Raw genomic sequence first — 22,376 nt, 5'->3', positions numbered from 1 at the left:
GTATTTATTGCAAAGTGCTTAACGACTAACACCTTCCACTCAAGGATGCTAAAGCTGCCATCTGGACCAGAGGAGGCTCATTTTTTCTCATCTGTACATTTTCAAATGGTTTGTGTTGTATTTATGTTTGCCATAAATTATAAGCCCTGCCTCGAGCACAGCTGCTGATTGCAGGAAAGGGGCTACACAGGAGCTCGCTGTTAGCAGAAATGAGCAATTTGTAGATTCACAACAGCTGCTCTAACTCTGAGCCATCCCTGACTGAACTGAGGTTATGAAGTTTGTTCCTGAATGCTGCTGGTGGGGGAAGGCAGGAACTGACTGCGTTAAATGCTGTTGTCTGTCAGAATGTGGAAATCACTTTGTGTCCGATCCTCTCTCTGAGCATTGTGCTCACACTCATCTCCCAAACGACGGATCAGTGCCCTGAGGAAAGACTATCGTAACACAATGTTTAAATAAGCATTTAATTAGGATTCCATTAGTATTAATATTGCTTTCAATTCCAAAAAAGTTAATTTCCACTTCTTTGTAGATATTTCAAAGTACAATATTAACTTCATACAAAATGAGCAATTAAGCAAACACCATTATTTCACATTTTACATTCTTCAAAAAATACAAATTCATATTTACTCTTTTTTTTTTTGGGTTTTGGAGATGCTCTTCCTTTGGAAGTACTGTACCTGTAACTAACATCTTCACATTGCTCAATGTAAGCACATTTGTTCCCATGTTTCAGAGTTAAATAAATTCCTTTAATACCATAAACACATTCTTGAAAAACTGGGGTTCGTTTCTTTTCTCATCTCCAAGACCATTGCCCAGCTCCCCGCACGTGTCAAACAAAACGAAAGCAGTGAACAGACAGCCTAAGGTTCTCCTGGACTCCCTGGTCTGACAGTTCTGCAGATGTCGATGCCGAGGACGACTTCAATAACCCGCCAGGCCTGAGGTTAGCGCGGCCCTGCCCGCCTCGCTGATGCTAGTCAGTGTGAAATGGAACAGCAACTGCAACTCTCTCTCTCCAAAACAAGGGTCAGACAGACAGCTCTGGTTCAAAAAGCAAGTGGAAGAGGACACAAAGCTACGCAGCGAGAAACACCAGCTACTGTCAGCTACGGTACTGCAAAAACATACCCTTGGTTTTGCTGAAAAAGATCGTATGAAAAAAATTTCTTGTAAGAAAAAAGTAGAAACTGCATTTATTTGAGAAAGTGTACGCTGCATAATGAACCAAATTTTGGCCAGCTTGCACACCACCAAAAGCATGGTGTGGGATTTTTAAACTAGTTCCGAGAACACACACACTTAGACTATGTACACTACTACATAAATATCCAGTTTAATTTGCATTTCTCAGTGCAGACACAGAATCCAACTTCTAGAACATCGGATATATATCGAGACAAGACGCAAAAAAGTTAAAAGTTCAGCCCTGTCCATGAGTATCAACTACAGGTAACATTTATAAAAACTTGCCATTGTTTCCAAAATATGGTAAGGAGAAAATAGTATACCAATTAAAAACTAGGCGATCAGAAATTTGTAGGGTTTCTTCCAGACATGCTTTTTTTTGTTTGTTTGTTTTTTGCCTTAGGTCCAAATCGACTCTCACAATTCTGTCCAGCTAGCTCAGATTACTAACGCCAAGGACTTTCCCCTCGTAGATCTTAACGCGTTTTACAGAGAAAGGTTTCAACTTCCTTGTTTTACAGGGAGGAAACTGAGGCACGGAGAGGTTAAGTGTCTCGCCCGAGGTCGCGGAGTCAGCCAGCAGCAGGACGAGGATCCCGACACCAAGGTCCCCTCTGCTCTATGTCCCGGCCCTGGCTGCCAGCTGTTTCCAACCCCCACCCATCAGCAATAGCTCTTCATCTCCAATCAACCCCAAGGTCAATTATGCCCTAACGAATTTCCCCCAGCAGCTCCACAACCAGCAGGCCACTCGTTAATTGGTTCTCCGAGCCGCATTTCTAATCGGTGCAGGAAGAGTACTGTAAACAGTTCAGCAATGTTGCTGCAGTTGCAAAAAAAACAAGATCTGGGATGACTGCGGAAGTGCCATCCTCCGTGAAGTAAGGCAGAGAACAGGACATCAAAAACGATCTCGTGAAGACAAATTGTAAAGGTGCAACATGCCTGCTCCAGAACAGCTCGTCACTTCTGTGTCACTTCGGGGGAGAGGGGAGGACGAGGGAGAAGGGAGGAGGCGAGGAACGGGGTCGGAAGCGAGGAACGGGGTCGGGGGAAGGTACTAATTCCCTACAGAAGTGACAAGCAGCTCCCCAGAAAGCGTGAGAGAAAAGGCCTGCTAAAGCACAGTGCTCTCAGTGGGATATTTGCATAGATCGGACGTTTGCTAATGATGCATAATTTCTCTCGGGTACAGACAGGGTAGGGCAACACGTCACCGAGCTCGTCACTAAACACACTCCATCAGACAGACACAGACAGACCGACCACACGGGACAATGATCTTTAGCTACAAGTATTGCACCAAGTTAAGTGCTCATCTTTGCACACCCCTGTTAACTTTTACTCAGAGCAAAAATAAACTTTGTGAAAGTATATACAAAAGAAATTGCAGCAATTGGGTTAAAGATAAAATAACCTAAAGTGCATTTTAGATACCAGTATGAGGTTCTGCGAACTAGTCTTTCAGGACACAGTTAGCATTACAGAAGTGCCCAATTCGTACTTTGTTCTATATAATTCAGTACCAGCATTGGAACAGTGCTGATTTTTCATCCCTCTACCAACTACGAGCATGAAAAGCAACTTCCACAGCCTTCAGCTGCATGCCAGGTTTGCTTGCTTGGGTCGCTGCTTGGCCGCCACAGCTACCAACGGTGGTAGTTAGACCCCTTTGACATGTTTAAGCTCCTGCACCCATCTAGAAAGTCTAAGGAACCAAGTAAATCCCCACAGGCCACCGAAGAGCAAATCCTTTAACACAGAACGACCCAGAGCAGCTCTGCTCTCTGACTGATCATGAAAGGGATTTGGGAAATGCAGATTTCGCAGAGGGAGGGCACGCTGATCTCAGAGGCTCCAGCACACTGGCAGAACGCACCCCTTTCTGGGAATTCAACATTTTACCAGATCCGCAATGATTGGAACTCCATTCCTTACTAAAAATTGTATTGTGAATATGTGAAATGCCTGGGCAACGGGGGAAGAAGGGCAGAAAGCTCCCTGGCACCAAGGATCTGCGGGCTTTGCTGTGACCGATGCCTCCCCTTGCCAGCCGCTCACACGCCTCCTCCCAGCCGAGCGTGTTAACGACCACTCCAGCAGCACAGCGATCCCACGGCGCTGGGGATAACACAAGCGGCCGTGTGGGGCACACGCAGCGTGGAACACTCGGGCAAACAGACCGACAATTAAAACAGCAGCACACAGCTCTATGACGCAACGGGCGGGCCGCACAGCTCGTGGCAGAGCAGGCTCTGCGCTCACAGAATCACGCCGCTTGGCTTTTGACAAGCTCTAATTAGTTTCACCTAAATTGCAGCCTGTCTGACACGCACACGAGGGGGTAACTGCACACCCAAAGCACCTAGAAGTCAGCATGAAGCTGGAACACGTTGCTTTTCCTAAAACACCGACAGGACACAGTAGCTGTGAAGAGAAAGCAGCAGAGGGGTTAACCTCTAATCTCCACTCGGAAAGGATCTAAGCAGCATCCTACTGCTGCTAATTACCACACCTCCAAATTAGCTTCCAATTTCAAAGCCTTTGGTAGATGTTTGACTGATTTCTACCACAAAGGAGTTTCTGAAGATGCTATCTGGCCTAATCACCGAGTTTTAGGTGAACTAAGTCACAAGTAGCAAGACTAGCAAGGAAAAATGCTTCCCTGAAGGCTGGAAAGGCTCGGGAGAGGTTGCCAAACCCCCCAGCTGTCACATTTCGGGGCACGTCTGGTACCCTTGTCCCCCTCAGAGAACACCCCACGACTCCAGGGGAACCTATGTGCTCCTGCGTTAGCAGACTCTCTCTCTCACACACACACACGCACATCCACGCACCCTCAAACACCGCAATACCAAGGGAAGGCAGGAGGCCACTCGGTGGCCTGTGCCCCCTGGTGAAGCCCCACGCACACTCCAGGCGCCTCTCACGCTCCTTCAAGGCCAAGCTCTACACGAGGGAACCGGAGGACACTCATCCGTGGGCAGACAGCCCCAGCCATGCAGGCTCGAGGCTGTTTTTTTCTGTGTTCAAAGCAGTTTCTTGCTGCCATGCAACCGAACTGCATCACAAAACGATACTATAGGGGGAAAAAAAAGAGAAAAAAAAACAGAGGGCCACCACCACGCTGTCCTCAAGGTTTACCATGACTAGAACAAAACATCAAATGCTTTGTCAATCCACATTTCATGGACGCAGACCTTATTGCTGCAGGAGCCACATCCCCTCCATGATGGGCTGCACAGCACCGCGGCTGAGCCAACGCTCAGAGAGGAAACACGATCGGCACGTTTCCAGTTCAGTTGATGCCCCTAAGCTTGTCACTGCAATTAGCAAAACCCCAAGCACCCTGCCCTAGTCTAGAGGCACGACACGCAGCACAGCCTCTCCTCCCTCACGCTCACCCTAGTGGCACAACCCTAGTTTCACCCTTCAGCGCTTAAAAAGTGGAAAGGAGATGTCGGAGAGGTGAGAAGCCAGCTCCCTTCAGCCCGCTTCCATCTGTGCTGTGGCAGTGCATTTGCAAGGGAATTGAAAGAGAGATAGCTGAAGCCACTGTTCCGGCTAAAACCGTGACAGTGACGTTGGTAAGGCTACACAGAGCATGTCACCAGAGGGTTAAAAACCTCCAAATCCTCGGGGATCCTGGGGAGGTCTGGCTGCATTCCTACGATTCTGTCCCCAGCAGGTGCAGAGAGCAGCTTTGATCAAATAGGAGCAAAGAGCAGTGAAAGATCTCTATCCACTAGGAGACTGCATTCCTAAATTTAGTGCACAGAGACACTCCACGTTAATTGGCTTACAGTCGTTATCTTTGTATCTCACTAATAACAACACTGTAAACTGAATAAAGACTATTTAATATTCTTTCCTTTAACACAAAAAGACTGACAGGCAAAGCCATAAAGATGGATAAAACACTATAAAATTACATCTTTTAAAATAATGCAGCATAAATAAACCATTTAGAATGAGACTGCATTTATTGCAACATTACAGGCTTTTTGGTGGAAGGGGGGTTTGTGTTTTATTTACCCTGAGTAGGTTAGAATATAGACTTTCAGTTTGATATGAAAAACTACTATGTCGTGTAACATCTTTTAGTCAAGAAATAGCCCCGTGCACAAAAGCTGGCATTGCAGTAGGTTGGAGGCAGATTCAGGCAGAAATCATATAGCTTAACAGAAAGGAGGAAGCGTTTCTGGACAACTGAAGGATAAACTCACTGAATTCAAACGGAATTTACGGCAAATCGTTCTGGAAATTTTCCTAGGTTTGTTCTTGACAAAAGATGATAGTAACCAGCAAAGGCACCATGCTCCTGATTAAACAGTCAGAGGGCTTGTTTAAGAGGATGACTTGTTTCTGAACAGAGCCAAGTAAATCAAAAGAGCAGCAGACACCAATCTGACTACGTCTGGAACTCACTGCATCCTTCAAAGAGAGGCAAAGGAAACAGACTCATGAGTCTGAGCGAGCAGGGGCTCCGATTGTGTTTCCGTGTTGTGAAGCAGTGTACCTGCCAACACATCTCAAGTCCTAATGAAATTAGATGAACAGATCTATCAGGAGCACAAGCACCCTGTGCTCTGCTGAAATAAGCTCCCCAAAAATGTCTGTAGGCTTTAGTAATAGCGTTAGTACAATGCAAATCCAGGCATCACCTCCCAACACAGTGATGTGACAATCACATTCCAAAAAAATTGCAGATAAATCACCTTCTACTACAATAAAACCATTTTCTGCTACAGCAATTTCCTTTCCCGGGCTCCCCTTATAGTGCATGGTTAGTATCAGACACAAGAGACAAAAGAAAATTATAGACCCAAGGAGTTGTAACAAAGACCCACTCGCTGCCAGTACCTTAAATTCCAAACATAAGTGATGTGCAATTGGAGACAAACTAACCCCCCTTTTTCTTTTTAAAATCTTTTTGCACACGAGTAACCTTAACTTCCGTGTTCACATATGACAAGCAAAAGTGACAGACAGTGCAGCCAAAACAGTTCATATATAACTTAGCTTTTTTTTTTTTTTGACTTTTCTTTTTTTTTTAGATAGATTCTCAAAGATGGATGTACCTGGGATGTGACTAAGATGACATCTGTGAAGCAGAAATAAGCCACAAAACTTCCAGAGAGGAAGGAAAAAGAATCGATCCTTCAGTTTCTGCTTCTAAGGAGAAGGGTTTTACCCTCCAGGTGCAAAAGAAAATCTGGAACATCTTCATTTAGAGAAGCTGCTATTCAAACCAATTTCTTCCTCACCCTGCAGTAGTGCTTCAATTGGAATTATATTGGATGGGGTTTCAGGGCTTTGGAGGGACAGGTAGTCCGATACATCCATGGCACTTAACGTTTCAGTCTGCGAGTCTGAAGGGGTAACTATCTGACTGCTCTGCCCACATGAAGGAGAAGGGGAAGAGGAAGGAAAGGTCTGAGGCTGCAGCTGGGGAGCTGGCTGCTCCGAAGCTTTCGTTTCAGGTGAGGGACATTCCTTCTTACTGGTGGCTTTGTCCTTGGCAGAGTCTCGGCAGGCACACTGACACTGGCAGGCCTCCTCCTGCTTTATAATGATGACAGGAACGCTGAGACCAATCTGCTGAACGGGGCTTCCTGAAGGGGAAACAGAGTTCAAGACACACATAACCAAAGTGCGTAATTCCACCACGGGGAGAGACAAACCACTGTTAGATTTGATCGTATGCACCTTGCAGAAGAGATTACACACTGTTTTTTCAAGCACAATGAATACCCTTAGATGATAAATAAATAAATGGGAGGTGCTCTCTCCTGATGAGCAGCCTTTACAGGTTGAACCCAGACCTAAGAAGCCTGGTCTAAAGAGATCTTACCTATTTTTGACTATGATTGATTCAGATTTGCAATATAATAATACTGTACAGAGAGCACATTACAGAACAGAACTTCTATGGCTGTGTATCATTTAGATGAATCTTGCAGATAGTACTTACCAAAAACAATTGCTGAAGAACTGATTAAGTTTACCACTTTACTGCCCATTTAATGTCTTCATTTAAAAGAACAGAACACAAATTATGTCCTTGCATTTGTCTTTTGTTCTTCTACATATGTTCCATTAAAACATCATTCTACTTTTATGAAATACTTATTTTTATACAGCACATGTTTTTATAAATTTATGGTTATCTTACAAGTTGTTAGAAAAAATACTACAAGACAGATCTCAGCACAAAGCCATAAATCTACTGATTGCACTTAAAACCTCAGGAAGATTTGAAAAATTGAACGATTTTCTTCGAGACTTCTGCAAGCGATTAAATCACCACAAATCCTGGTTAAGCCAACACTACCGCAAACAAGCAAAGAGGGAAAAGAAGGTTCCATGTCGAACATGCTTACCTGTGTTGCCAGCTACTGGTAATGCAGTGGTAAAAAAAACCTTTTCTACTACTTTCGGAACTTGTGGCTTAAAGGAAAAAAAAAAGAAAAAGAGAGCATGAGACGATTCGAAACAAATTTCTACTGTTCAACCTCCAAACAGCTGCAAGCAAAAGAAACATAAATATACGCTTTCCAAAGAGAACACGCGGGGAAACTAATAAAAAAATTAACATTTGGTTTGGTTCTCTGCTATGTTCTGGCTATTCCGAAACTAAGAGTAATATTTCAGTAGTCCTAAAGATGGGGAGTAAACTCCCTCTGCACTACATGCCTGTTATCACAGCTTGTTTTGACAGCTGAATGACTGAATTCTTAAAAAAATTGCTGTGCTTGCTCATACTGCTTGTACTTGCAGCCTTTCATTCTTACTTATTTGCAACTGACAAAACCTAAAGTTGGCAACAGAACTGCTTAAAGATAAAACACAGTCTTCAATATCCAGATTTACTGGAGAACCAGAAACATCCCATTTTCCCAGAAAACGTATTATCTTTATGAGGCTGCATTACAAAGAGACAGAGATTACAAAATGTCTGAATGCTGAAATTTTACAGTGTCTTTTGTACTTGTCAAAAGGAATAGAATAAAAAACATATTCTCAGGCCATATGGTGCAGTGTCCTGGATAAACCAGGTTGCTATCTTCTGTGAGAAGTTTGTCACTTGGGAAAAGAAGGAGAAGACAAGATTTCTATGCCCTTGGGATTTCTCTGCATCTATTTTCTATTTATTTCTCTATTTTAGGGGCTGCATTGGTGACGTTTTTATCAATATTAATACAATAAGCTTTATATAATACTGCATCCTGGTTTGGATCTTACAATTCCAGGTTTGATCCCCTTTTTTTTTCCCAAGGGGAAAGACTCTATGAGGAACAGGGATGGTTCAAGCTGTTTCAAAGCTAAGCTAGATATACTAACCATTTGTTCTTGGCTTTGTGGAGAACCAGTGGCACCATTTAATATCCATTGCAAGTTTTGCTCTCCCATGACAATGCTGGACTGTAGAATAGCGGTGCTTTGAGAAGGAGTAATTGTTATAGTTGGATTACTGGTCAGAACAGAGTTCGCACCAACAGGCACAGTCTGAACCACAGCTGGCAGGGGTTCAGTGGCACTTGGTGCTGTCGGGGCAGGAGCCCCAGCAACCACTGAAAGTCCTTGTACAACGGGCTGCGGTGGTGTCTGAGTGTGCTGCAGGAAGTCTTGGTGACTGGCTGGAAACTGTGTGCTGTGAGGAACAGGCACTTCTGGGGATTGTAAAACAGTTGCAGGATTTCCAAATGCAGCTTGCTGTGAGCTGGTTCCTATGGAGGGAGCAGCGGGTGCTGCTGAGGCTTGTAGTGCTGAATGCGAAGGCTCAGAGATGCCAAGCTGCAGTACGAGTGGAAGAGACAACGATGCTGAATCTCCTGCAGAAGGCGGAACAGCAGTGACTGAGTCTGCATGACCATTAAAAGCTTCAATCAAGGCAGCTGCCAAAAGAAACAAAAAAAATACATAAATCCCTCAGTTCTCATAATGTCTGAATAAACAACCTTTTCAATAAACTTATCAGCTAGCTAATTGATTTTTGCTCAGTAAAGCACTACCACTTTGTGCTCAAAAACATACAATACTAGGCAATGAAATCTGAAGGTAGATCCAAATTCAGGAAGCTGCTAACACTGAATACTACACACCAGCTGATCAGCCCCATTAGCCCTCTTTCCAAAGCCTTTTCATCAGCAGGCTCATGCAGCTACATCAAGAGAGGAAGTTCAAAGATAACACAAACATGAAGTCCAAGAGCGTCACTGTACAACAGCCTGTGTAAATACATGGTCAGTTCCCCTGTCACTGCCCAAGTGTTACATCATCCATGAATGTATTTCAACACAAAAATATTTCAACACTGAAGCTGAAGTTGTCGGTTTGCTACTTAAACTTATGTGGGGCAGTAGTCTTCAGTCTGAGCTGCTGATTCAAACACTTGCATGCAGAGAGAGAAAACTGTCAAAAAACTCTCTCTTAAAATAGTGCAGAAACAATTTGTACCTGTCTGCTTAGAGTCTTCCTGATTTGTGGTATGATCTGGGCTCTGAAACATCGACTCAAAGATACTTGCTGGTGAGATTGTGCTCAGGTCTTGTCCATGTGTCTGGCAAATAGAAAAGAAAAGACAGGAAGATATCAGATAACATTCCATCTCAGGTCTCTATAAACTTTGCACGAATCCCAGCCAGGCAACATATCAATGTCAGAAACACATGCCCAGTTAACCAGCCACCTTCAGGAAAGGTACATAGTTCATGTACCTAGCATAAAATGTAAAATGACACTTAGTTTTTATTACCCAAAATCAAATTTACCAACATAATGAGAAAATCCTTACAAAAATAAGCAAAGCCTTTCAAAGTCAAATACATTCTTCTCATTTATACTTTGTTCAACCTTTATTTACTGTAATACTCTACTAGAAACTGAAACAGACATTAATTCGGTCTTTTTTTTTTTTTTTTTGCAAAACCTTTTCTGGAGCAGAAATAAAATAACTCTGCTTAGACTATATCCTGAACTATGCACTGCTGTCACCCACACTGCTATCAGAACAGAATATATTAAAAACCTGCATGCTGCTTCCATGTTGAAGCACAAAATAAGGACATAGTCTCATCAGCATATAATTTTCCTTCATGTAAAATTTAAGCTCAGTCAACAGTTAACTGCAAGCAAGAACATCATTATGGTAAAATCAGATGCTGAGCTTTTAAAAACAGCTTGATTTAATCACTGCATATTTTGGAAGAAAATCCATCTCTTTCACTTGGCTATTCTGCTGTTAAGACTTCAGAGCCATTGCAAAAAATAAGCCAAAGCTCTGTGCTGAAAGTGCCAGTAAAGTGCAATTGCTTCCTGAACAGGCTCTTCAAGTACTCACAAGTTTATTCACAGATGTGTTTGTGAAAAGATGCAATCTATTTAAACGACACCTGGCAGCTAATATTTAATAACCTAATTAGGTGACTGTGTCACTCAGCAGATTACTCTATACAAGTGACCCAACTTAATACCTAAAACCCAAATCTAAACAGGAAAGACCAGGGAACAAATCCAAACAGTGGGGATGAAGATGGTTTAAACATGTCCTACTAGTTCTGCTGCAGAATAAGTTTTTCCTTTTCTGTAATAAAGATCTTACTCAGCAGTACAAAAACAATAGCTTGCCTTCTATTTGCTTATCTGTATTCCTGTCTGAAGCCTTCGAGATGCAAGCTTGCCATTCTTAGTCTGGACATGTATAAATTCCCCCACTGAAGCACAAGAAACATGCTGGATAGTGTATCAGCTAGTTACCTGTTTCATTCACTGTTCAGCCAGCTCTAATCCTACAGCTCAGAGCTGATCATAGCTACATCTCTGGCATATATTGGGTAGTAACATAATATCTAATTTGTATTCACTATTCACTTCAAGCTGATTCATTTTGACCAAATGTTATTTTCATATTGAAAATGAATGCTACAATTATTTTCTTTTGTGACACAATATGGTTCTTCCACTAGCAAAAGGGAAGTCTAAAGGAGAGCATGCTGGAGCAAGTGAAACAGAAGCAACCAGTCATACATATCTGTGTTCCACTCAACAGGACAGATATGTTGCTAGGAAAAAACAAAACTCAAATTATGGGTGAGGCAATCCAGGGACAGTAACTCACTAGATTAGAGTTCTCCCGTAGTTCTGAATCTGTTGATATGAGGCTTAAGTCACTCAGACAGAGCGAGTGGCTTGTATCCTGCAAAGAAGAAGAAAAGAAATGGGGTTAAATATTAAACAATAGTGGCAGAAATGTTTCTAATTACTTTTTGAAGTTCATACAATATAAGAAGAGCTATTCTGTCTACACAGATTTTTTATTTTGTTTTGTTTTTATCTATGGATGACCCAAGTCTCAGTTCTAAAATCTAAGGAACAATATTGCTAAGAAAAACATATTTAGCTGCTCTCAAGGATCTTAACATCTCCCACATTGCTTTGCAAAAAAATTAAGCAACCTAGAACTGCAAATTAGCATATGAGCAAAGCAGCCTGTAGAATATAAAAAGTCAAGTCATTAACAGTTAGTGTTTATTTTACTTCACACACATATTACGAAGTGTTGAGTGAAACATTAGAATCTACAGGGAATAACTTGATAATGTATACAACTGCCTATATGCTTGTGCCAGTACTTGCTAGTCATCCAAGCAGCAGCAGCCCAAGTGTTAATTTTAATGTGATTAAAATGAATACACAAACTTAGACATGCTTTTCTAAATAAAACTTCGTAACCACATGCCATGCTACAAGTTTCAGAAATGCTGATGCCACTCTTTATTATCAGTGTGCTGTGAACACAGCCTACGAGAAAAAAGCCTACACTTCCACCTTGAATGCCAGCAATTTCAGAATTGAAATTGAATTCTCAGTTCAAAAAATAAAGGCCACCACCAGTGACTTCATGGGAGATGGGCATCGATTATAATTTCATTTGAAAATCTCAGCCTTAAATGTTACACCTTTAAAACAAGTTACAGACCAAATAATTTTTTTCACCAAAGGAAGGTTTTGTCTCTACCTAAACCAGAAGCATCAGGAAGAAGAGCTACTAACCTCAGACACATTGTTATTGGGAAGTGCATTATAGGAATGTCCTTTCTCATGACCTTTCATGTGACTCTTGAGACTATACTGTGTACTGAAAGTCTTCTCACAGCCATTACTGGGACAGAAGAAAGGTTTCTCCCCTACAGACAGCAAAAACCAGACATAAGAAACATACAAGCTTACATAAGATACTTTTAAAGCAAATAGAATAGCAATAGTATTTTATACAAACACGGTTGTTTTTCTCCAACACAACTTGTTATTACAAAAAGTGAAACCTTAGCATAAGTTAAGTATATTCAAACTCTTTCTGCACCAGAGCACATCTTGGTAAGAAAAAGAAGTACCTTGGTTTCTGTACAAATTGCTACTTACAGCCAAGCCAGCAGCACCAACAGCTAACTGAAAGAGCAGTTCCTTAATTTGCTATCACAATGGCCCTATTCAAAAGACTGGGTCCCACCTTATAAACAGTCTTAATAATACTCTGCAAAACGGTAGGTAATTACTATACGACATGTTGGAACTTGTATGAATAGATTTGAGAGTCACTATAATGCCACATAACACATTCGTCATTCTTGGAAAGAGGCTTGTAAATAAAAGGTTCCATTTTATCAAGTGAACTGACACAAGAACAGAATGTTTAATTTCTGTGCATCACTACTGACACATCTGTGAAACACGCTGATGAAATTCAAGACCTGTCAGGCATAAATGGAAGTGACTTTTCTCTGTGGTTCAGCTTCTTTGTTCTCAGCAGAAACATGAGCTGAATTTTTTATTGTCCACCCATTTTTTTATGTTACCAGTGTGCTTGACACAGGTCATAGAGGAGAATCAGGATACATTCCTAGATATCTCCAGGAAAGAAGTGATTTATAGCTGACTCACTAACTTACATCTATTTGCATAGCTGTATTTAAGAGTCCTGAATGTATTGCGTAACTTAAAAAATAAAATCAATGGTGCCAAGACTGATCTAGAAGAACCTTTCTTTTTTTTATGAACTACATCTAAATGTAAAAAAATAAATAAATACAGCACTGCCTGATAGGAAAAATGTGTAGTTAAATGTCCCTGCTAGGTTATTTTATATGCAAGTTTAAATACATACTGAGATTCTGAGAGTTAGTATAAACTGCACAAGCTCAGTAAAATAAAATAAAATAAATCATTGGGACTTACCAGTATGTGTCCTAACATGTGTTTTGAGGTGGTGGCTTGCAGCAAAAGCCTTTCCACAGCCGTCATGCTCACACCTGAATGAGGCATCAGGGAAGAGTTAGAATCAGGCTCCTTTCATGCATTTGTTACAACCTCATGTCACGTTCATGTCACAGGACTCTGAAAGGGGGCCTGCCACCAGTCTCTGCTAGTACCAGGTTATGTCCCTACAGCTGCTATGCATGCTGCACAGACTTATCTTAAAGAATAAAAACAATGGTACCAAGACTGATCTTAGAAGAACCTTTCCTTTTTTATGAACTGCATCTAAATGTAAAAAAAAAAACAAACTACACAACACTGCCCAATAGGAAAAATGTGTAGTTAAAAGTCCTTGCTAGGTTATTTTATATGCAAGCAGAACTCTGAATGTGACTTTAAAAGTCAAGCATGAAGTCGTCATTTGGGGTTGTGGGGGTCTCCTTCATGGAATAAACTCTACATCACATCACACAAACACCAATACGTTTTATAATCGTGCTTATCTTGCGATACACTTACGTCCAAAAAAATTCTCCTAGCTTGACTATTCCGGTCACTTGAAGACAGTTATTTCACCCACTTTTACAAATAACTAAGAGCACTCTAGAAGAAACATGCTCAAATGCTAGCCTTTTTTTTTTTAATGGGAATAATTTTTCATTAATGACAGTAATAGCTGCCATTTGGCACAGGTGATCCATTACAGAAGTTCTAGAGAAGCAAAAATTGCCACCCAGCAACCTACCGAAATGGCTTTTCTCCTGTGTGTGTTCGAATGTGCTTCCTCAGGTCACTGTGCGTTGTGAAGTATTTACTGCAGCCTTCTGATTCACAGTTAAATGTTTTCCCTGTGTGAAGCCTCTGATGTGCTTTCAACCTAAAAAGCATGCACAAAAAATCCCTTTTATGGTCTGTAGTACAAGCCAGCCTCTCTCTGAGGCAAGCAAGCCATTCATTTAAACGTGAGGACAGGATTAAAGCTTAATGTAAGTAATTGATATCACTCCCAAAGTCCTCACACAAATCTTAGAATTCCTTGTTTTTGTGCAGCATCTGCAATGCTACCATAAAATAAACAAACTATTTTATTACAAGTTCATCATCCTGGATGGTTATACCATCTTGGTATGGCTTTTTCACTTTTTGTGGAGTTTTTATTTGCATCTGTACTTGGAAAAATAATAATTGTATTCAGACACAAACAACAAGTAGATGTAACTTGCAAAAGAGCAGCAGCCACGTCTACATGAAACACGCAGAGAACCCCTACCTATACAGTGTATTGAATGCCTTTTCACAGCCCTGCACATCACATTCAAACGGCTTTTCCTTAGTGTGCACTCGAACGTGGATTTTGAGGCTGTAGGAGGTAAGAAAGGCTTTGCCACAGCCTTCTTGATTGCAGACAAAGGTGTACTCCCCACGGTGTGTCTTTTGGTGAGTGCGCAGGTTTCCGGCAGTGCTATAGGTGCGCGGACAGCCCTCGAAGGTGCACTGGTATCTCTTAACCTGGGAGACAAAATATTGTAGGCTTAATTTTTAAGCATTTCTAGAATCCAGGCAGGGTGGAACGCCAGTTAAACATCAAAGACGATGCGATAGATTCTGACTTCAAAGGCAAAAGGGGGGAGGGAGGGGGGAATTGCAGTTTAATCATCAGACTAATTAATACATCTGCTGTACTATGCGAAGAAGCAGGCTGACCTTAGAGAACAATAGGAAACTAATAAAAGAGGGGGGAAAAAAGGGAAAAAAATAATTCAAAATACATCTAGTTAAAAATCAATAGCTGAAAAGAAGCCTAATAGGCTAGCAAACCACCTATATTTCACTCCGGTGCTTACAGCAGAGCTCCTATTAATGGCTGAAGATAAAGGAAGATGAACCTTAACACCCTGAATGAGAACCACAGTTTCCAAAATCTCCTACAGCCTCCATCAGACCATTTATTACTTAATTTTATCTCAAAGGCAGCCTTCGTTGCACTTTGTTCTTCTCTTCTGCTTTGACTTAACCAGTAAATGGCTGAAGTGCGGGGACTCAGACAACGTGCTTTCCATCCCAGGTCAGTGTCACAGATTCTCAGCCAGCTATCTCCATCACCAGGCAGCAGTTTCGTACTGGACTAGATCTGACAGTCTTCCCAGCCTCTACTACAGGCAGAAAAAAGACCATGGAAGAAGCTTCCTGTGTGCAAGTCATAATGCTTAATTAAATCTTAGTCTCTCTTGTGAAGTAGAAGGAATAAGCCATCTGATATGCTCGAATAATCTCCCTCCAACATTAATTATCAGACTGACGGCTTTCATTTGACTGCTGCCGTTGAGAAACCTTAACATCTAAAAGTAATTACAGAGCCCAGGAGAGGAGTTGATGGCTGACAGGCAAGCAGCAGAAGAGCATTCCAAAAGATGTTGATTCTGAAACATTTAAAAAGGCGATGCAAAGTCACAAGAGAGGAGCAGAAACTTGCAGATCTAGTAGTGTAATGACTAGACAGGAGGAAAATCTAGCAGGACACAGTCAGCAATCCTCTTTTCCAAGGTACAACCTGACAGTACCCAGCATTGCTGCATAAAAAATTAACAGGTACTGAATTGTGGGTTGATACCGGGAGAAGTGGATGAGCCTGTACATGACACATTAACACGGGTTTCCACCCATCTCGTGTCTCAACAACTGTCCTTCACTTTTTGCTTTATATATACACCCATCAGAAAAAAAAAAACATTTGAAACTCATTGTTTTATTACCACAGATGGGGGTATGAAAACAAACTAACACAGGACTCCTTGACCTGTGCTCAGGTAAGTTTAAAATCACTTAGTTGCAGTCACACTCCTGTCAGAAATATCTGGCACTTTGGTGGGTGCCATAAGCAGCAGGGCAGCAGAAGCACATCGTCTTTGTGTGCCTAGGAATTGAATATTTGTTAATCCTTTCATAAAATAAGTAATTTGATTAACGCTTTGCGTAATACCACATCAGTGAAGGAACAGGCCCTCAGTAGGAGCAGTATGAGATCTCCAAATGACTCCACACCACACTGTTTTGCCCTAAACTTGTCTCCCATTCACATTCCACAATGTCATAAGAACAAGGAGAATGGAAGGGATCTGGGACACATTATATATGATGCTAGCAGTTGTTGGCACTGTTGAAGACTGCATCAGTGCTAGAGGGTCTGAAGGAAGGTCCAAAGTACCAGCTCTTAGTGCTGTCAGGGGAGCCACACATGTTCAGCATTTCCTCTTAGGAACATGACTTCTAGATCCCAACGACATTGAGGACATCTAAATAGCCCTCCAGGAAGCAGCGTGGCCAGGCAGTGCCCCAGCATAAACACAAACCCCAATTTTCACTGGGATTAAGGGCAGATAAATAAATAGTAACACCAACTTATTTTCCTTGTTTCATAGGGTATGAAATTGTTAGGATGTGATTCAAGAAAGATTTATAAAACATGAGTGGACAGGAGCTGCAAAATCTCTTGGGTAGTCTCGAGCTGTAGCCTCTTGTTGGTACCACAAGTGCAGGCTGGCGTTCACCTACACCTGCTTTTGATAAAACCTTAGTGTTCGGAGGACATTACAGCAGGTTACGTTTACAAGAATACAAATACCCGAACTATGACACTAGAAAGACCTGAGTAAATTAACTAGGAGCAGTTTTCATTCTGGGTAGCGCTGACTTGACTCCTGCCTCATGAATATCTGATGCTAACAGCATATTGCCCACTGGAGGTGAGTTTTCCAAGCTTTAATATCAACGCTCATCTCACTACGTGATTAATCCAGGGTGAGACTTTACTCCGAACTGGAGCCTCGAGCTGACAACTGCTCAGCCAAGCAACCAGCTCTCCGTGCTTCTCCAGTTGTGCATGACAGCTGACAAACATTATCCCCCAGAACTGTAGCCACCGTGAAAGACATTTAGCTATCACAAAACTCAACGGGGAGGAAAGGAGAGCTAAAGGAGTTACACAGGATGCAGAAGAGAGAACAGCTTCAAACTAAGCTTTTTGCCATAGATGCAGAAAGAATATGGGTAACTGTCTCACAGTAAGGACTTCCTAACAACTAGAGCTCAGAAGTCTTACCAGACTAAAGACTTTCCTCTTTCAGAATATCACCTCCTTTCAATCCTTACTACATTTCCATCTAGCACTGGAGACAGGATTTGGTTTCTTGCTTTGTTTTTTAAAAGGGACACAGAAGAGGACCTACTGTACACTTCACTGCAAAAAGCTTTAAATAATTAAAAAAAAAAGCCAGTGGAGACATGATTCAGTTTCTTCTGACACTGTATTTGTTTCAAGAGTTTTCCTTTTATTTCTAAGGACGCTAGCTACCTCGGCTGCTCTCCACACAGGAGAGGTGATGAATTCTTAGGAGAACATGTAATGAAGTGCTATGGTTGCACTCAGAACTTGACAGCCTACCACGAAATTCACAGGCTGGAGCTCAGCCTTTCTCCTCTGACCCAAGTTTTACTCTAAAGCATTCCACTTCCTGCAGTTTTTCTAACCCAGAAATACACGTGTGTGACTGCCCTGGCAATGGTGTGTGCTGCACCAGAACCTGCTGTCAGCATGGGCACCTACAACAGCACATGATGTTCTTCCACCCAAGGAAACTGAAAAGTTTTGGAGATGTTTGCATTCTTATCTAGTTGCTTTTAATAATACGAAGTAGTCTTGAGAGAAGGACAGTAATTTAACTGTAAAACAACCCACCCTCCAAATCAGCTGAAGTTGGTAACAAATATCTGGGCATTACAACAGTTACAAAATAATTAAAATTCGGTTGTGTGTTGAGGCTACCAAAACACAAGAGCATGGGCTGATAAAACACAGACACAAGGGCAGAAAGCACATTTTATTAGATGAAAGCGTGCGTGTTTTATCTTCGGGGGTCATCAGATTCAGCACGGTTTGTATCAGTACTGAGGGAAATGCTCCCCTTTGGAGTGTTAAGGCAGCTGCTAGGGAACATTTTACACATCGCATTACAGGATATCTCATAGCAAAAGGGAAGCAATGCAGATGTGAGCTGCCTAAAAATCAGATGAGGAGTCTAAGAAACCTTCTGTGTGCTTGCATTTACGCCTAGACAGTGAGAGGAAGAGGAGGATATTTATTAATTAGTGATTAAGGATCTGGTTGCTGGCTGCTGATGCACTTCTCAAAGGAAGGTGGTGACAATTCCAGCTTAACAGCGGGACTATGGCAGAGGCCTTGCAGTCCCCCCCTTTTCTTAGAGACTAAATATTTATTGCACGAACAGAAGCAATATTAAAACCACATTATAAGCGAATAAGACTTGTAGAGCAGCAAAGCATTTAATTCTCGTCTCACATTAGGAGCTTGAGCACATCACACAAGCCTTACACACAGAACGATGCAGATGCTGACCGCGAAGGGCTGCGACAGAAACCACAGACAGCTGGGACATGGAGCACACAGAGATGGGTTGCTTTGGAGATAAAGGCCAGGGCTGTAGCACGTACACTTCTTGCAGAGGACAGAGTGCTACGCAGGAGATGCACCAGAGGGAAGCTGGAAGAGGCTTCGTTAGGCTTAACGAAGCATTTGCCTTACAAGTAGGACCTAATTGCCCACTAATCAACAGGACTCACAAGAGCTGAGCCCATCACACTGACCAAAGGCCACTTACGTTGCAGTTTGCCTTTATTTTCAGTTCTAGAGATTCCCCTCAAAATTATATTTTTTCCTGTGTCATCACTGAACAAAAGGAAATCAATGAAACTGAAACAGAAGACTACAATCACGTGTATTTCCACAGACAATTCTAGTGAGAAAGGCATATTGCAACACAAGGAAGTTGAAGGGATTAATGGAGTGTAACAATTTCCCTTCATAGGTCTCTAAGATTGACTTGAAAGTTTAGGACTTTAAAGCATTCCTCTCAATTGTTAGAACTGCCTCAGATGTTTTGGAAGTACCCAAGAATCGGACTGCTGGCACTCAGAGCTGACCCAAAGGCGCCGGAGTTTTAAAGTTTTTTTTCCTCCTGGCAACTTAACAAGCATCTGAAATAATGGAATTAAAAAGGGGTTTGACAAGACGGAAGAGATTCTGCTTCCTCAGGGCTTATTTCCACTTATTTCAAATTACGGCATAATTCCTTCCCCCAGCTAGAAAATTTAAGCCAAGAGCTGGAAAATAAATTCAGATAAAGAACTTCACCAGGCAGTTCCAGGTCTCGCAAGCCTTTTAAAAAAGGGCAGGGTGAAGAAATAAAGCAGGCTAATCGCATGGGTAAAGTCATCACCACCAATTCAGCTAGCACACACTGTTCTCACACATTGCAGACTGCAAGCTGATCCTGCTACAAAAAGGAAAAGAAAATACTGGCATGACTGACACACCAAAATTAAACACTTCAGCAGCTAAGGAGGCAGGATTCAGCAGCTACAAATACGAATAATTGAGCAAAAGAAGTTCCTTAGACTTTAACGGGTTTACAGAACAAACCTGGGTCCAGAATTTTGTGACTAATTGTGAAGCCGACCTCCCACAGCCACATTTCCTTGCTGCCGTGTGAGTGATAATCAAGGTTCCCTGCTAATCTAAATTATTCAGAGCATTCGAACCTAGCTTCCTTCCTAACAAGGGCTCATTTCTGCAATCCTCGCTCACACTATCAGTTACACATCACGTCAATGCTTCTACCCCCAGCCCTAGCAGAGACACTTGAATAAATTTAACTCGAAACAAGGTCCAAAAAAGCAGCACTCAGTTGTTAAAAATGCCTTAGCATTGCAGGCAACTTTGCATTGCTTTTGCACCTAAGCAGTAAGAAACCTCCAAGCTTTCACCACTCTGCAAGCAGGCAGAATTCATCAGGGAAACAGAATTAAAAGGAGTTTCTATTTTAAATATATAAACTCGCTTCAGCTGGTACTCTGAAGTTTCTTCTCAGTTCCCCCGTGAGTGGCACAGTAAAGCTATAAAGCAATTTTAAGTTTGGCACCTTCAGCTTTGTATTTTAGCTATTTCAAATAGGGCAGAATTTAAACGGCGATTTGGATGTGCTTTGCTCAGGAGCAGGGATCTCCACAGAATAACAGAGTTCACGTTCTTTTTACCTGTCTCTGAACTCAGAAAACAGTTCTCCAACTAATAAAAGGCCACAAAAAAATCACACACACTAAAAATGCAAATGGGTTTTTGTTGCCACATTCTCCTGTTATCTAGCGTGTCACCAGATATGAAGAAACACTTCCTGGCTGCTTCACAAGAGAGCAGCAGGGCATGAAAGCGAAAACTGATGACGTTTGCAGCTCTGCTGCTGATACACCAACCTGTGGGACATGGTCACGCCTACCTCCATGGGGCACTACTGTCACTAACAGCAACAGCCCGTGTAAGGGAGTAACTGCAGAGAACTAACTAGACACGAACCTTTAAGAACAGGGGAATCTGCTGCCTGCCTCCTGGCAGAAACACGTTTTCAAAGCATTTGAAGTCACCAGCTAAAAACTACTCAAAACGAACACGAAGTCTAGAAACGTTTTTGGCTACTTACTTCTTTAAGCTTGGTTTCTGGGCATTCAGACTGCAAAGTGAGTGTTGCTCCTTCGATATTTCGTGGCATAGGAGTCGAACCAGGATTTATCGTCAGGTGAATCTGATCCGGAGAAATTATATGTTGCACGTAACCCTGGGACATTCCTTCATGATCTGCTATTAAATGAAATCCTTCTTCATGACCCTCGGGTAAAAAAGGCAAGTGATCGCTACACTGTCCTTCATCCTCATCGTCCTCCAACACGCCGTGGTCCTGCTCTATGAGAACAGTCGTCCTGTCGTACACCGTCCCGGACGAGGAGGAGACCAGCCCGTTTTTAGCGGCGATAGTGGCGAACCTCATCCCGTTGTCCTCCCGGCTCAATTCCTCCTCCTCCGCCTCGCAGCACAGCGCGGTGCCCTCGGGGCTGTTCTCCCCCATGGCTCCCCCGCCGCTCACTGCGACATCCTCAGGCTGGGCCGCGACAGCTCATCTGCAACGGAGGAGCAGGACGGGAGGGATCAGAGGGGACCGGGCCGGGCCTCGAAACCCCCTCAGGGCCCCTCAGGGACCGCCGCGGGCGGCGGCACCGGGCCGCGGGCGGCTCCTCACGGATCCCCCCCCCGCCACCGCCGCCACCCCCGGGCCTCGAGCGGCCGAGCCCCGCCGGGAGCCGCCCCCAGGGCTCTCACAGCGTTCTCCCCCCGCGCCCCAAGCCCCGGGGGCCGCCCCCCGCCGCCCCCCGGCCGCGCTCACCGAGCCCCCGGCAGCGGCGGCGGCTCCTTCCCCGCCCCGGCGGCACCATGATTCCAGCGCACTCACTTCCGCTTCCGGCCGCGCGCGGCACGCCGGGAGCGCCGCGCCCCGCCGCGGGGGCTCGCGGGAAAGGGGGGAGGGGGGCTGGGCCCGCCCAGGCGCTCGGGCTCCGGGCGTGAAGGACCCGGGTTCGAGTCCCGAGCCCGGCAGCAGCGCCTCTGTGAGGCGGGGGCACACAGAGGTGTAGAGGCACAAAATGTCCCAAATTGGACCCGCAAGGGTCACCGAGTCCAAGGCCTGTGTGCTTTGGGTTCCGAGGGACGTTAAAGCCCACCCAGCTCATAGAAATCTAGAATTATTATGGTTGGAAAAGAGCTCCAAGCTCACCCAGTACAGCCGCCCCCCACCATCACCCCCTGCCCCTGTCCCCCAGCACCACGTCCAACCTCTCCCTCAACACCCCCAGGGACGGGGACTCCCCCACCTCCCTGGGCAACCCGTCCCAACGCCTGAGCGCTCTTGCTGAGGAGAAATGTCTCCTCATTGCCAGCCTGAACCTCCCCTGGCACAACTCGAGGCCGTTCCCTCTGCTCCTGGCACAGTTCCCTGTGAGCAGAGGCCGACCCCAGCTCC

General features: G+C 43.5%; 1 protein-coding gene across 1 annotated transcript; it reads right to left on the bottom strand.

Annotated features, from left to right (window-relative positions):
• Positions 1 to 453: 453 nt before the first annotated feature.
• On the bottom strand, positions 454 to 21,888 carry MTF1 (metal regulatory transcription factor 1). The gene is made up of 11 exons (XM_068657890.1): positions 21,744 to 21,888; positions 21,006 to 21,480; positions 14,726 to 14,964; positions 14,201 to 14,332; positions 13,435 to 13,508; positions 12,253 to 12,386; positions 11,318 to 11,395; positions 9,658 to 9,760; positions 8,542 to 9,095; positions 7,581 to 7,647; positions 454 to 6,812 (listed from the first exon to the last, which is right to left on the bottom strand). Exons 2-11 carry the CDS (start codon positions 21,426 to 21,428, stop codon positions 6,424 to 6,426), a joined length of 2,193 nt encoding a protein of 730 aa, XP_068513991.1. The 5' UTR covers positions 21,429 to 21,480; positions 21,744 to 21,888; the 3' UTR covers positions 454 to 6,423.
• Between the last annotated feature and the right edge of the window lie 488 nt (positions 21,889 to 22,376).

The sequence above is a fragment of the Anas acuta genome, chromosome 21 (genome assembly GCF_963932015.1).
Source record: "Anas acuta chromosome 21, bAnaAcu1.1, whole genome shotgun sequence".
Taxonomy (NCBI): Eukaryota; Metazoa; Chordata; class Aves; order Anseriformes; family Anatidae; genus Anas; species Anas acuta.
Note: the sequence above shows the minus strand (reverse complement) of the source record. Positions and strands in the feature narration are given on the sequence as shown.